We start from the raw sequence: 17,212 nt of genomic DNA on the forward strand, positions 1-17,212 counted from the left end.
AGCAGCACAAGAGAGGGAGGTGCACAGCAGCACAAGAGAGGGAGGTGCACAGCAGCACAAGAGAGGGAGGTGCACAGCAGCACAAGAGAGGGAGGTGCACAGCAGCACAGGAGAGGGAGGTGCACAGCAGCACAAGAGAGGAGGGTGCACAGCAGCACAGGAGAGGGAGGTGCACAGCAGCACAAGAGAGGGAGGTGCACAGCAGCACAGGAGAGGGAGGTGCACAGCAGCACAAGAGAGGGAGGTGCACAGCAGCACAAGAGAGGAGGGTGCACAGCAGCACAAGAGAGGGAGGTGCACAGCAGCACAAGAGAGGGAGGTGCACAGCAGCACAGGAGAGGGAGGTGCACAGCAGCACAGGAGAGGGAGGTGCACAGCAGCACAGGAGAGGGAGGTGCACAGCAGCACAGGAGAGGGAGGTGCACAGCAGCACAGGAGAGGGAGGTGCACAGCAGCACAAGAGAGGGAGGTGCACAGCAGCACAAGAGAGGGAGGTGCACAGCAGCACAAGAGAGGGAGGTGCACAGCAGCACAAGAGAGGGAGGTGCACAGCAGCACAGGAGAGGGAGGTGCACAGCAGCACAGGAGAGGGAGGTGCACAGCAGAACAGGAGAGGGAGGTGCACATGAGAGAACGATGTACAGCAGAGGAAGGTGCACAGCAGTACAGGAGAGAATTTGTACAGCAACACAGAAGAGGAAGGTGTACAGCAGTACAGGGCGGAGGTTCAGCTGGTAATAAAGCAGGCAGCCATTGTTTATGCAGCGCCAGCCCCAAGCAGACTAAACTTGCTCTCCTAGGGGCGACTTCTATCCTCCTTCATTCCGTGACTACTGCACAGAAGCAGCTCTATCGATATCCCAGCATTCCTCTCTTTACAGCTCACGAATCTAGACTTCCTCTGCCTCGCTCCTTCTGTATACCGAGTCACATGGTGTAGTCACAGTGCCTGTGTCCCAGCTCCGGTCACGTGCTGCCAGTGTTGTGTGGGTGGAGTCTGGCGGCCCGGAAGCGATCCGTACGGAGGTTTTGGCGCGGAAGTCTGACAGAGAAGGCGAGGAGCAAGTGAGTGTTCTGCATGCCCTGAACCTTATCATTGAGCTCTAATTATCCAACCGCTATACAAAAGGCGTTTTATACAACGGTAAGGAGAGTAGACTGGCTGAAATATCCGCCTTTGATGTGTAGCTGTCAGTCATTGTTCCTGTCCTGAGTAAGTTTCATTTACTAACACTGGAGTAGATGGCAGCCAATCGGCTTCTGTCTTTCATTTTCAAAGTTTAAAGGGGTGTTCCAGTCATATTTAATGTTTATTAAAAGTCAGCAGCTACAAAAAGTGTAACTGCTGGCTTTTAATAAACATACACTCACCTGCTCCATGTTCCAGCAAAGCGCCGGCCGGGTCTCCGCTCCCCCCCCCTCTTCGGCCGGCATCTTCATTCTCAGTGTGGGCACCCGGCCGTGACAGCTTTCGGCTTCACGGCCGGGCACCCACTGCGTATGCGTGAGCGGCGCTGCGCCATCCGATTGGACAGGCGATCGCCTGGGACCTGTCACGTGTCCCAGGCGATCGCCTACAGGGAGGGGCTGCCAAAAGGCGATTAGGCTATTCGCCTTAGCAGTCCCTCGGCGGAAGGAGGAAGTGGGACAGGAAGTCTTTTGGGTGGAACTCCGCTTTAAATTGGAACTAAAGTCTGCAATACTCTCTGGGAGGGCGTCTATGGACATCCTCCTGCGTGCCCCCTGGGGTGCGCAGACGGCACGCTCTGTGACTGCTGTGTCCTAGCTGATCACAGATCAAGGTAAAGGGCCAATCAAAGCGGCCCTATTTCATGTGATCAGCTGTCTTCAATCACAGCTGATCACATGTAAACAAACTTGACGGTTATTGGCATTCCTTTCCTCACACGCCATCACTGTGTGAGGAAAGGAGTCTCGATAACTGGCAAGGCTGACAGGGCACATTTACACTCATAATCAAGGTACTGATTATTAGTGCTGCCTATCATTGCAGCCTCATCAGTGCACTTCCGTAAAGAATAAAAATTACTTATTTGCAAAATTTTATAACAGAAACTAAGACAAAATGTACATTTTTTTTTTTATTTCTTTTTGATTAGTACAAAATTAAAAGCCCAGCTGTGATTAAATACCACCAAAATCTGTCTAAAAAAAATCATATGGGTACAGTGTTTCATGATCGCGCAATTTTCATTCCAAGTGCGACAACGCTGAAATTTGAAAAATTGTCTGGGCAGGGAGGGGATAAAAGTGCCCAGTATTGAAGTGATTAAAGTGGTTCTTGCTTTAACCGGTTAAGACCTGGACCATTATGCAGGTTAAGGACCTTGCCCCTTTAAATGACAATTACGCGGTCGTGCGACGTGGCTCCCAAACAAAAATTGATGTCCTTTTTTCCACCACTAATAGAGCTTTCTTTTGGTGGTATTTGATCACCTCTGCGGTTTTTATTTTTTGCGCTATAAACAAAAAGAGCGACAATTTTGAAAAAAAAAAAATGTTTTTTGCTATAATAAATATCCCCAAAAAAGATATAACAATTTTTTTTCCCCCTCAGTTTAGGCCGATACGTATTCTTCTACATTCTTTTGGTTAAAAAAAATCGCAATAAGCATTTATCGATTGGTTTGAGCAAAATTTATAGCGTTTACAAAATAGGGGATAGTTCTATGTCATTTTTATAATTTTTTTTTTTTTTACTACTAATGGCGGCGATCAGCTATTTTTTTTTTCTTGTGACTGCGACATTATGACAGACACATCTGACACATTTTTGGGACCATTGTCATTTTCACAGCGAAAAGTGCTATAAAAATGCACTGGTTACTGTGAAAATGGCAGTGAAGGGGTTAACCTCTAGGGGGTGCTGTAGGGGTTAAGTGTGACCTCATGTGTGTTTCTTACTGTAAGGGGGCGGGGCTGGACGTGTGACGTCAGTGATCGTCGTTCCCTATATCAGGGAACAGATGATCACTGACACTGCCTGTGACCCGATCGCAGGACACGTGTGGCGATCGGGTCACGGAGCTTCAGACCGCATCGCATTTTAGATACAGTAAGTAAGTACAGTTTTTTTATTTATATTTTTGCAATTTGCTATTGGGGAGGTTTCTATTTCTGTCACACAGTCAAAACTGGAAGTAAGAGGAAATCCCTTTAAATTGAGGGAATCTTGGGGTTTCACCCGAACTAGTGCCCCCATTGGAATATTTCCCCTGGAATTATTGTTCCAGTGTCAACCCAAAATTGGGAATTTTCTTTTACATTCATTTTGTATGATAACAGTACAGCAATAAAAACGATCAGGTGTTCTCCACTCTATCCAAAACTTTGAAAATTGTGTCCTATACACTGTAACTATCTTTTCCGGGTGCCTATCCATGGTAGCATACATGTGATCGTAGCCCCGCCCACAGGACCAGTGCATAGCTATAAAAAGTTAACACGCACACAACAGCCCTTTTCCTGTACATCGCTAGGAACAAACTGGGTGGGTTTGGTATGCTGCCATGGATAGGCACCAGGACAAGAAAATTGCAGTAAGTAGAATACAGTTTTTTTATTTTCCTGTTGCTTCCATGACAGCATACATGTGATAGATCAATAACTAGCTATCAGGGTGGGAAGCTTCAGCAAATTCTATCATAAGAAAATGACCAACCTACTGGCTTTCTGTCAAGGACAGGTGTAGTGAGGACTACGAAGCCCATCAGTAGTGCGCAATAATGGAACCCGATTGGCTCCCCTGCCTGTCATGTTGGCTGACATCTTTACATGAGGTGCCCACAATGTTCAGATGCTGCTAGAGGAATGTACATCAATTAGAATATGGGTGGCACTACCACGCTGTCAACTAATAGATAACCTGAATGCCAACTGCAGCAGTTGGCAGATGACTACAAAACGCTCCAATGTTGCCTTTTTCAGTTTGTTAGGTTTTTGAGTCACGTGACCTATGAAAATCATGTCAAAATCACATGTGTTTTTAGGGGGTCATTATTGGCATTTTCCCTATTGGAAAAACGCAGATAACCCTGTTTTTCGACCGATTTATCGGTGCATCCCTAATCTATATGAAACTTGATCAATCCTGATGTACTGACAGCCTTGTTTCTCGAGGCTCGAAAATGCCAGGACAGTACAAATATCCCCAAAATGACCCTTTTTGGAAAGTAGACAGTCCAAGGTATTTAGTAAGTGGCTTGGTGAGTTTTTTTTTTTTTTTTGTCACAATTTTTTGGAAAATTTAAGAAATTAAATACAACCCCCCCCCCCCCCCCCCCCACACACACAGTTGTTATTCTAACAAGTAATTTCTCACACATGGCATAGGCATATTTAGAATTGCACCCCAAAACACATTTTGCTATGCCTCCTGAGTATAGGGATACCACTTATGAGACTTGTTCACAGCCTAGATGCATAGATGGGGCCCAACATCCAAGGTGTTTGCTGTCTAATGTTGCTAAATATTTTGTTACTATTGATTAGTAATTATATATCTTTATGTATTTTTCAGCTAAAAAAAATGCAGGCGTTTCTAAAAGGAGGTACATCTATAAGCACCAAGCCCCTCAAAGAGAAAACTTCTGCAACCAGTTCTGGAAATACCAGCGATGGGAAGAAACCTAAACCTGTCCCATGGGTGGAAAAATAGTAATGAATTTTACCTTTTTCTTCTTTCAAATTATTTTATTTTCAGAAATAAAAAAAGATTACAATAAATCACAATACATCTCTATATAGTCACAACCTAGTAGATGTCAACAGGAACAAAGAAAAGGGGAGGGGGGGATAGAAAAAAAGAAATGCAAAGATCATACATTACAATGAGTTGTGCGAGTATCAAAAGTTAAACAATTAAAATATTTGCATGAGAGGACTCCTTTATATAAGCTAACTTACGGTAATATAAATAAGGACACTTCTAATCTCCTGGTGCCCCTATCGGGTTCAAACCGCACCAGGAGCGAAAACCTCACGACAAACTTAAATACACTCTGAACCAAACCCAAGGTTGCTAGGATAAAATAAACTGGCCTTAGTATTTAAAATCAAAGGTTATTATTTCTAGCCCTAAAAAATATCTATATAATAATGAGAATAAAAATTATATAAATCTCCTTCAAAACATCACTAGGCTCCCCTAAAGAAGGGGATAAAAGTAAAAAGAGAGCGGGGAAAATTTGGAGAGAAAAAGGGACAAAAAGAGAGGGAGGTAAGGGGATAAGATATATACCTTATTGAATTTTACCTTTTATTGTTTACGTTTTGGATAGAGTGCGAAGGGTTAAGAACTTTTCACCAGACGGGCAAATAAAGGCGCTCTTCAATAAGTTACACCAATAGAAGCAAAAATGCATTTATTCTAAGTTAAGTAGGGGAATAATAAAACCTCTGCCAGCTTTTTATTGTTGTCTGTTCTCTGTTGCAGATTTTCCCTTTCCTCACATAGGAAGGGAGGATAATCTTTTTAAAGTAGCCCTAAACGGTAGTAAAATGTGACAGTAGTTGTGCTTCCCCACTCTATCCAAACCATAAAACAAAACTGTGTGTGTATTATATATAATGTGTGTGTTATATATGTATAATATATTTTCTCTCACAAAAGTGAGTACACCCCTCACATTTTTGTAAATTTTTTATTATATCTTTTCATGTGACAACACTGAAGAAATTGCACTTTGCTCGAGACACATGACACACGGGGAAAGAAAATTGCTAATTGGGCCCACTTTGTACATTTTCACTTAGGGGTGTACTCACTTTTTTTTTGCCAGCGGTTTAGACATTAATGGCTGTGTTGAGTTATTTTGAGGGGACAGCAAATATACACTGTTATACAAGCTGTATACAACTGTACAAGTGACTTGCTGTGTAATTGTTTCATGATTATTTGTTTTTATATACAGGTGGAGATGTTCTTATATTGGCTATGTTTGTCAAGTGTTGCAGTCAAAGTACTGCTGGGGGGGATTGAGTATATTCTGTTGAGCATGTGATATATATACCGTAATTACATCTATAGATACGTTTTTAGGACATTATACATCTATCTTAAAGTGTAAGGAAACCCCAAATCTATTTTTATGCATGTTTCGGCATCATGTCTCCCTATATACAGTTTTTGTAAGAAAATATTTTTTTCTGATTCTGTTGCAGTTTTTTACCTCATGATCTACCAGTGACCACTTCCTGTTGCAGGCTGGTAGTGCTACACCATTAACTCACAATTGGCAGCAGCATTGTTGGCCTGCAATATAAGTTTCTTCATGTGGCTGTGTAGAAAAAGGAGAGATTTGCACTTAAAACCCCCGATCCCTCCATAAAGTGTACCTGTCGCCACCTATGACTGTCACAAGGGATGTTTTACATTCCTTGTGACAGCAATAAAAGTGATTAGATTTTTTTTTTAAAGGGATAATGTATTGTAACACACAAACAAAACCCGCCGTTCAACACTGAAGACGCCCTGCAACACAAACAAACCACGCCCGCAGCAGCGGGGCATAATCTGACAATTAAGTTCTCCCTTCGTTTGCATAGCATCTGATAATGTCGCGGACTATCTGCGCATGCGCTATATTCAGGTCCTGCCAGCTGATCAACATATCGGCTGGAGTGATGTTCTGTACCGCACATGGGCAGACCCACCTGAGTTATTTTTCGACGGGTGGCACTATTCGACAGAACACCGGCACCCATCGGTGTCCTAACAACCAGTGACTCATCTCTGCTGTCAGCTGGAGAACTCCCATTATCTGCCCCTCTCCACCCCATGTGAATAAACAAGGGGTATATCATTTATTTTTGATATCAAAGATATAAAAAAAAAATGGCAAAACGCGTTGATGCACAGGGGCTCACTGCTGTCCATCTGGTGTGAACCTTCTGTTTACACTATAAGTTTATGTATAGTTTGTGTTTTATAATTCTTCCTATATTTGATCTGTTTGTCAATGATTTGCTGTTAATAAAAAAAAAAAGTTTTATTCTACTTTCTGCCTACAAAGTGCGCATTAAGAGCTATTTGGCTCTTAATTTTTTCATTCAATTTTAACTCCATACAGATGTGGCTTTAGGAGTGGTGTTCTAATTTTTGCTATGTGTAATATGTCTCAGTTATCTCCATATGTAAGAGTGGATAATTTATCCAACTTAAAGCGGTAAACATTTTTTTTTTTTTTTTTTTTTTTCAAACCTGCAAGGCAAAAGGCATAATCAGCTAGTATGCACCGCATACTGGCTGATTGTGAAATACTTACCTCGGAACGAGGTGAAGAACACTTACCTGGTCCACGCCGAGCGAGATGTCATCTTGCTCCGGCGTGTCTTCCGGGTATCGCCGCTCCAGCGCTGCGATTGGCTGGAGCGGCGATGACGTCACGTGCGCGCGGGAGATTTAAATTCGGCAAGGTCCGGCGGCTGCCGGTACTTTCGCCGTGGATCCCCCCTGCACATGCGCCGCTGCAATCAGCGGCGCATTGCGAGGGGAATATCTCCTAAACCGTACAGGTTTAGGAGATATTCTTTATACCTACAGGTAAGCCTTATTATAGGCTTACCTGTAGGTAAAAGTGAAAAAAGTGGGTTTACAACCACTTTAATACAAGTGCATCTATAAAAATATAGATATAAAAAAAATAGAAAAACAGTATAAAAGTGTTCAAACAAATGGTAGATAGTTTAGGTTGAAGTTGCTTTAAAAGGTTATGATTCAGCACTATATCTAGTGGGAAACGTGTCAGCTGTCCATTTTTTTTTGTTTTGTTTGCCGTGACTTGTGCTGTTCTTAATTCAATAAAGGCTACCATTGTTCAGAGTGTGGCTGTCCAGAAACATCCTTTGTTCCTGTCTTGCTTTAAAAGGTTGTTGGAGCCTAAAGAATAGTTCATGAATTAACATAATATATAAAACGAAAAAACCTATTTGTTGTAAACCAGCACATGGAAAGCTGTCAAAATAGTGATGTAACCAATATGATCCTCAAGTCCAGTTAAACACTGACAGTTGTTTAATTTGTTCCTAAATTAGTATGTAGAACAAATGTAAAATGGATCCATTTATAAACCTGCCTAGTAACTATGTAAACATTAAAAGCACCAACAATCTAGAAAGTAACTCATACAGTTAAAGCTGACGGTTATATATCTAGTTGCTAGGGGTGAGCATGCACACAACTTGGACAAAAAATAATGGAAAAGCTTCCTATATGAGTTGTAACAGAGGAAAAAGGGGTCCTCATCTCCTGAGAAATGCCCATTGGATGGCCTGGTACCTCCTCCCAGATTGTCAGCAGAGAACACATGTCTTCCTGCTGACAGACTATATCTGCAGGACCTAATCGGTTGGGGATGGGTCCTCTTTCTGTAGTTGATCTGCAACCTCTTGAGTAGATTGAGGAAGGTTCTTCCATTAATCAGGCAAGTGTTCAGAGCATTTTATGAGTGCTTTGCTGGACCAGGGTGGGTCAGAAGATTTATGGAACTGTGTTCTATGCTTCTGGTTAGGCAGGTTCTAAAGAGTTTGGGACCCAGAGATGCCTCTTGGTGTTAATGTGGATGGGTTTGCTCATCCTCTTGTTCTGGTGTCCAATTTTCTACCAGTCTCGTGGGTCAGTAGCTTGGACCTTTTACATGTAGACCAGCTGATCTCCTCTTGGGGATCTGCTTTCGTCCAAGATTTCCTCTAGGGACCTGTTCTCTTGGGGTGGGAACTGTCCCTGTGTGTGTGTGTGTGTGTGTGTGTGTGTGTGTTTTTTTGTGTTCTGTTGACTACATCATGTTGTTGGCCTATTTCTCTTTCCTCAGGTAGCGATGTTCCCACCTACTTTAGTGGTTTTCTGTCGGGTGGAGTCATTCTTCTTGGCAGTAATCTGTTCTGGTCTTGAGCATCAGGTTGATAATCTGTGGACTTCCTTTGGTCATTGACAGTTCTTCCTCTATCTTGCAGGGGTATTTTTATCTGGTTCAGATTCAACCATTGGTCCTTTTTATTTAGTTCCAGAGTTTGTCAGTTTCCAGTCCTGTTATGGGCCTTTCAGTGGCCATTGCCCACCCCTCAGTTTGACTGATTTTGCATGCCCCCACTGTTTTTGAATTCCCATGTATTTTAATAGAAGACAGTAAATATGATTTTTGTACTTTTTATGAAATCTATTTGTTTGAGTCCATTGGGGGACACAGGTCTGACCCGTATGCAATGTTAGTGCGATGATCTCCCCTGCTGAGCTGTTGTGTTCTGACAGGGGGACTGCCCCTCGCCGAACGCGCTGTTCAGTGCTCAAAGCCATTGGCAGCTGGTTTTCCATCATGTCCATTCAACAAAAGCCAGTTGTTAGACTGGTGTTTGTCAGACAGGCAGCTGTATACTGCTGAACCAGGCGATATATGGATCATGTGTACCCAGCGTTATATTAAGGCCCCTTTCACACTGGGGCGTTTTTTGAGCGTTATTGCAGCATTATTCGAGCGAAGTCTCATCTGCAATCCCAATGTGCTGGTAAAGCACCGCTAAGACCCTAAAGTTTTAGGGCATTTTTGCAGTGCCTCTGTGTGAAAGGGTAAGGTGTTTTTACAGCGCTTTTCAATTCATTTCAATGGAGAGGGGCGTTTTTGGAGCGTTTTTTTTTTTTTCAGCGCTCAAAAGCTGCTCCAAAGATGCTGCTTGCAGGACTCAGTGTGAAAGGGTCCATTGAGATGCATGGAGAGTGTTTTATGAGCGTTTTAAGAGCTATTTTTAGTGCTAAAACTCTGTAAAAACACTTTAGTGTGAAAGAGGTCTTAATAGTCCCCTGACTGCTAGGTTTGCCTGCGTCCTTTTTTTTTTTTTTTTTTTACTCTGATTTGCTCTAAGACCACTTTCACACTGGGGCGGTGGGTGCGTTAGTGGTAAAGCAGGGCTCGACAATATCCGAGCACCCGGTTGCAATTGCGACAAAATTTGCGTCTGCTTGTGGAATGGCGACAAACTTTTACCCTTTAAAATCTCCATAGGCGACGTTTAAAAAATTCTACAGGTTGCATGTTTGGAGTTAGAGGAGATCTGAGGCTAGAATTATTGCTCTCGCTCTACCAATTGCGGCGATACCTCACATGTGTTGTTTGAATACCTTTTACATATGCGGGCGCTACTCACGCATGCGTTCGCTTCTGCGCGCGAGCTCGGCGGGACGGGGCGTGTTTTCTGGCTCATAACTTTTTTAGCTGGCTCCTAGATTCCAAGCAAATTTTTATCAAACCCTGTGGTAAAGCTCCGCTATTTTTAGCGGCGATTTACCGTCAATTTTGCGACGCTGTTCGGCTGATAGGGCACTTTTAACCCCCACTAGTGGCTGAAAAAAGCCGCGGTGCCCAATTATTTCAATGGGTAGGAGCGGTGGAGGAGCAGTATACACACCGCTCAAAAGATGCTGCTAGCAGGACTTTTTTTAGCGTCCTGCCAGTGCACTGCTCCAGTGTGAAAGTCCTCGGGCTTTCACACTGGAGTGTGAAGGGCGGCTCTTTCAGGGCGCTTTGCAGGTGCTATTTTTAGCATTATAGCGCCTCAGTGTGAAAGGGGTCTAATGTATGTATGTATGTATGGATAGCAATTTTTTTTATCATAATGCAGTTATAACTAAAGTTGACCCTTTGGGGGCAATCGGAGTTAAATTTTCTAGCAGATTCTGCCTGTGTAGGTCATATTTTGTATGGTAAATAAAACATCCATTGAGGATCACCAGAATTATGTACTGTTAGAATATACTGCCATCTACAGAAGGATTTGGACGCCAACAATCTAATTCCTCCTGTATTGTATTGTAATTGTACTGTCTGCCCTCATGTTTTAAAGCGCTGCACAAACTGTTGGCGCAGTATAAATCCTATATAATATAATTACCCTCTCTACCCAGTATGCCTTTGTTTTTGTTTTTGCTGGTTTCCTGGGAGTATGCTCTAAGAAAAGTGTACGTTTTTTTTGCTAGATTTTGACTTAATTTGAGATTCATTGCTACAATGCTGCTTGAGCTGTTTCTACATGGCAGTTATCTGTATCAGCCTTTACTTAGTCCAGCTTTGGAGTGCAGTACCTGGTCCTGCTGGACTGGACATGCCAGACTGGTCTGTAAGTGACCTTTGGGCACTGGGCTAAGTTCATCCGCTGGGTGTAGTGTTGTCTGTACTCTTTCCTACCATTCAGCATAGAGGGAAGCATCATCCCTCTGCTGCATTGCAAAGAACTGCAATGAACCTTGATCTCTGATCCTTTCCTACTGCCTGCCTACTGTGACCCTTTTGTCTCCTCCAGCCATCAAATCCTCATTAGCCACCAACTACCTGAGTCTGCAAGTAATTGAAGCCTTGCATTAAAGCCATATAATTGCAGCATCTTTGTATGTAGACAGTCCTCCTCTTACGGATGGCCACAGCTCACATTGCAACCAGGGACGCTTACGCTGCACCTTTTTGAGGGTACTGATGTCTGTGTCTTAGCTGCCTGAGGCATTAGAACATGCCGAGTCACTGGTCAGAGTGACTATCTAACTTGCAGTACTGTGAAAAATGCAGTAAATTAAGAATGCTTTCAGAAATAGAAATGTGTTAATAGTGTCCTTAATACTGAAAAATAGAAGCAGATACTTATCCATCATGCCATACGGTCAGGGAGGCAAGTGATTGGCCCCAAATTTATTCTGCAGCAAGACAGCTCCAAACTTACAGCAAATGTCATTAAAGTGATAGTAAACTCTGTACTACCGCTTTAACCTACAGTAAGCCTATAATAAGGCTTACCTGTAGGTATAAAGAATATCTCCTAAACCTGTAAGGCATGCGCATCGGAGATCCTCGGCTAAACGCCCGGCAGCCGCCGGACCTTGGCGGGGAGAAGTGACGACATCGCCGCTCCAGCCAATCACATCGCTGGAGCGGCGATACTCGGAAGACACGCCGAGGCAAGATGACACGTCCCTCGGCGTGGACCAGGTAAGTTCTCTACACCTCATTTCAAGGTAAGTATTTCATAATGAGCTAGTATGCGGTGCATACTAGCTCATTATGGCTTTTGCTTTTCAGGCGTTAAAAAAAAAAACTGCAGCGTTGGTGTAAAAAAAACAAGGCGTCATAGAAATGATGATTGGACCCCCTCCCCCCAAAGAGCCCTGATCTCATCATCAAATTCTTTCTGGTAATACATGAAGAGACCAAAGGATTTGAGGCAGCATACACAAGCGCTATGTGTACCTAGAAGAATTGATGCTGCTTTGACGCCAAAGGGGAGCCGCACCCAATATTGATTTGATTTAGATTTTTCTTCTGTTCGCCCATTTTGCATTTTAAAATTTGATAAAAATAATAAAAAATATATATTTTTTTAAAAGCATTCTTGCTTTACAGCATTTATTTTTTATCTAATTATCGTACGATTCTTCCTCGGACGATATTCGGATCGTGTGTACAGGCCATTACACTTAGTCACCTCCCTTTCTCTCACCAATGATTTTTTATTTATTTTTTTCTAATCATATTTTTTTTTTATTTTTATCAAATTTCTTTTAATAAAAGCTTTTGGAGTAAAAATCTATTTTTAAAGACCGTTTTCTATTTAAGATACATTAATAATTTAGTTTATTCCGCATGAAATGGAACTTGGTTATGGAGAATGAGGCTGTATATTCTGCAATATTTAAGTTCAGGAATATTCCTTTACCCCATTGTTTTGCAAATCAATGTACACTACAAACTGTATGATTGAAGAGAACTGCATCTGTACCAGGCTCTAAATGTGAGGAGGAAGGACAAGCAGTAAGAATGAAGATGAAACCTTCTAAGCAGCTTATAAACTTTGTGATCTTTCTGCACATAGCTTGAAGTGCTTTGTTAGTCCCTTGAGGAGCAAAATGTCAGCAGGCCATAAGGCTGGATTCACCCCTTTGCAGTTTTAGTGCTTTTTGCAGATTTGCACTACAGAGAGTGTTCCATAGGACACCATATTAAATGGACTGTAGTGTAAATCTGCAAAATACAAAAAGCACTAAAACTGCATAGGTGTGAATCCAGCCTTAGAGACCCTGTTTGAGAATATTGTAATTTAAGTTTCTCTACCTATGGGTAAAGATGGTATGCGTGCAAAACACAGAGAAACAAGGACTGGTGGCCCGACTGAAACAACATCATGAGAAGATGCGCCATTTTTGTTTTAGTCATATTTTGGTCATCAAAATTATTTGTCGTATTTTAGTCAACTAAAATCTACAGTACATTTTAGTCGTCTAAAATCGAATGGGTTTAGTTGCATCTTAAAGCATTATTTAGTGCTAGTTCACACCAAACGCAGTTCCGTGTGCTTTTTTTCTGCACTAAAAATGCATGCACAGTTTTTTCCATGTATTCCAATGGCTCTAGTTCACACCATGCAGTCAGTTTCCGCTGCCGCCACATCCTTCACCTTGTTGTCACTGCCACATCACCAGCCGTCCCATTAAAATGAATAGGACTATCGGTGAGTCAACAGCGGGTCAGAGGAGGAGCCACTGCAGGAAAGAGGTGACGGTTGCTCTCTTAAATCGAGTTGATTAAAGTCAAGCCTTTTTATTAGTGATTTTTGATCAAATCCACCCTGTAGCATAGATATTGCATTTTGCTCCAGTGCTCTGTTGCATGTGTTCATGATCGCTAAAATTATATTTGGTATCAAAGGTAAACTATTGAGGGAAATATGTAGGCTGAAAATGCTAGGTGCCTGGCTGTTACCACCCAAAGATAGGATAACAGTTCAACTGAATGTAGTTATAGATTCTCTTGAAGATTGCTTGTTTTAGAAGTAAATCGGTGAATAAATGGCTAACCAGGCTACGTTTTTTTTATACCATCTGAATCTAAAGTGGTGATTTAGTGCATGGTACCTATTATTTCACTCAATAACCAGCTTTGCTTTTTATGCAGCCGACCCAAATGTGTGGATGACGTTGCCTACCAAGAAGAAGTTGTGGCTGTCCTCAAAAAGTCGCTTCAAGGAGCAGATGTGAGTAAACAAGAGTATCGGTCTTTTTATATGTGCCAAAGATTGTGCTTTAACCACTGGGCCAATTCTGACATTTCTTGCATATATGTAAAACTCATGAACAAATAGAATGGGTAATCTATGATGATTAGTTCAATCTAGAAAAGATTTTCACTCCTCAGAAAATCATTGTCAAGCGCTATACAGTGGGGAAAAAAGTTCAATAATAAATGGTCTGTTTTTCCCCTCAGTCCCCCCCCCTTCACGGCAGTGCCCTCAGTCCCCCCCCCCCTTCACGGCAGTGCCCTCAGTCCCCCCCCCCCCCTTCACGGCAGTGCCCTCAGTCCCCCCCCCCTTCACGGCAGTGCCCTCAGTCCCCCCCCCCCCTTCACGTCTGTGCCCTCAGTCCCCCCCCTTCACGTCTGTGCCCTCAGTCCCCCCCCCCTTCATGTCGTGCCCTCAGTCCCCCCCCTTCATGTCGTGCCCACTGCTCCCCCCCTCCTTTTTACACTATTGCCCACAGTCTCCTTCACATCATGGTCCCCCTAGGCTCATCCTTACATCAGACCTCCCTTATTTAATATTTCGGAAGTCCTTTTCAAAGTTTTTAAATCTGAAGCTGGTAATCCATAAAGGTTCTTATGTAAGCACTTCCTGTTAAGAGTTCCACCTTTCTGTCCTTGTCAGTCAATAGTTCTGCTACGTTGTCACCCTGTCACATATACTTTGGTGATAACTATAGGTGGCCATGCCGCCTCTAATTGCACAGGTGTTTTCCACTGTTGTCACTTTTAGGAAGGCTGTCTAAGATCAGCAGCACTAGAATGCAAAAAAGTGAACAATGTAGAGTGAGCCAGGAGTTCTTATTTAAATTAAGATGGTAACATGTATATTGGTTTGTACAACACACTTACACTATCCTTTAAATGACATTTTAACAGTCATCAGTATGCTCACTGTGCTAGCAGTGAAATCATTTTCAGCTGAACTGACTATGCTGCTTGGTGCACTCTATAAATACAGTGCTTGGTTATCCAAGACATTTGGGCAAGCTTAGCAGACCAGTATGTAAATTCCAGTTGTAATATTAGGCTTCAGGCCAGGTTCACACCTAAGCGAATTGAGTGCGGTTTCAACCGCATCTAATTCGCAGGACATTTCAAAATACATTGTTTTCAATGAGGCTGGTTCACATATGTGCGATGCATCCGCACTGCGTATTGCCTCCAAACCGCGTGCGGTTTTTATGTCTTGCGGTGCGGTTCAGGTGCGAATTCAGTCCCATTATCTTCTATGGGTACGCAGCTGAATTCGCAGATCTGTTCATTTCTCTTCAGTATTTGTCTCATTCAGTTCAATACACTTCCCCCCTCCCCCTCCCCTCTCCCAGGTCTCCAAATTCGCACCTGATCTGCAACTAAAATGCAGTTGATCTGCAGAACACCTTATAGAGAAATTCGCAAAGACAACAGAGCTCCAAAACGCAACGCACTAGTGTGATTCTGGCCTGAGATTCATTTTACAGAGCACTGGATAAAACTGTTGTAATGGTTAAAAACTACTGTAGTGCAATATCCTAATCCTCATATAAAAAGTTACAATTATATTTACTGTAGTTTAGGCTTCCTGTTCCTATGATATCCACTGCCCCAGCAGCCTTTGTCTACATTTTACTTTTTCCTAAACAAAAGTTTGGATAAGTTGCACTGTTAAATTCTACCTTATTGCAGCTTTCTTTTCTATTCTGTTGTAAAGGACCTGTGACTGTAGCTTCGCTTTCTCACTATTCTGCTTGTCAGAATTCTTGCTATTAATATTATAGAGCAAAGGTCCTGGCTAGTATGAGCCACATTCAGACACGACAGGTGTTGTTGAGGGGCGTAAGACAAGGTAGCACCTAGGACACTTTATTGGCAACAATCTGCCTTATGTGATCGGAGCTGTATCAGTCTGCCAGCGTTTAGAAATACCAATAGCTGGCTCGCCTTCCCCCCTCCTGGCCTGCTGGGCTGTATGCTCGGATAAGGGTCCGGTATGGATTTTTTTTTTTTTGCGGTGGAGAGAGAGAGAGACTCCACACCATTATTTTGACCTACCAGACCTGAAGGGCCTGCTATGGATTGGGGGAGACCCCAAGCAGTTTTTATTTTTTAATGCCGGTGTTCTGCCGATATGGTTCCCTCTTGTCTGCGCAGGTGCAATCGGAGCCAACGTAAATCTCCGAGCGGGAACACCTGTTCGTCAGCTGTAGGCGCGCTCCCTCCCGATCCCTGATTATACACGCCGCCGATGCTTGGTAATACACGCCGCTTTATAGTACACGCCGCTCTATACAGCAAGGGGCAGATGTGATATCGATCAGTACTTTTTTGGGGGATGGTTTTCTCAATAAAATACACGTCTCATATCCGCCCCTTGCTGTATAGAGTGACGTGTATAACCAATCAAAAAAACACTGCTCAATATCATCTTCCCCCCTTGCTGTATAGAGCGGCGTATACTATAGAGCAGTGGTCATCAACCCTGTCCTGCAGGGCCCACTAACAGGCCAGGTTTTATGTATTACCTTGGGGAGATGCAGTCTAGAATACGGCAATCATTGAGGAGCAAATGATATCACCTGTGATGTATTTCAGTTATCTTGCAAACCTGGCCTGTTAGTGGGCCCTGCAGGACAAGGTTGATGACCACTGCATAGAGCACCGTGTATAATCAGGCATCGGGAGCGAGCGCGTCTACAGCTGACAATCAGTTGTTGAGGCTCGGAGATTTCAATGGCCTCCTACTGCGCATGTGCCGCGCCTGCGCAGTTGAGGCAGGAACCTATCCGATGGAGGAACCAGCTCGACAAGACACCGGTATTCTTTGGTTTACATTCAGCTGTCGGGGGCATATCTGCATGTCTGCTGACATATAATTAGGGATGCACTGATACTGGTATCGGTGCCGATACTAGGCATTTTTGCGAGCATCGGTACTCGCGAAAATGCTCCGATACCGGGAGCCACGTTGCGTGGGAGCGGACCGCCTCCTCCCCTCCAGACAGTGCCATGCCATCCCCGCTGCTTCCTCCTGTCATCGCGTGGTGCCGGCAATTCGGGCTTCCTGTCCTAACAGCCCACCAGCCTGTCTCTGCACTGTCTTTGTAAGTGCTCTCTGCTATATCTAAAGAGTTAAAGTGATGCCACTACAGACCGGCGCAACGCTA

General features: G+C 43.3%; 1 protein-coding gene across 4 annotated transcripts in view; it reads left to right on the forward strand.

The window, feature by feature from the left end:
• The first annotated feature begins 804 nt into the window (after positions 1-804).
• RFC4 (replication factor C subunit 4) overlaps positions 805-17,212 on the forward strand; it is a 45,914-nt gene continuing 29,506 nt past the window's right edge. Inside the window, exons 1-3 of one of the 4 annotated variants that reach the window (XM_040349454.1) lie at positions 805-1,065; positions 4,541-4,677; positions 13,947-14,025. In XM_040349454.1, coding sequence (XP_040205388.1) covers positions 4,550-4,677; positions 13,947-14,025 — 207 coding nt within the window. In that variant the 5' untranslated portion in view covers positions 805-1,065; positions 4,541-4,549. The other 3 variants (XM_040349455.1, XM_040349456.1, XM_040349457.1) reach the window with 3 other exon arrangements.

The sequence above is a fragment of the Rana temporaria genome, chromosome 4 (genome assembly GCF_905171775.1).
Source record: "Rana temporaria chromosome 4, aRanTem1.1, whole genome shotgun sequence".
In the NCBI taxonomy this organism is placed as follows: Eukaryota; Metazoa; Chordata; class Amphibia; order Anura; family Ranidae; genus Rana; species Rana temporaria.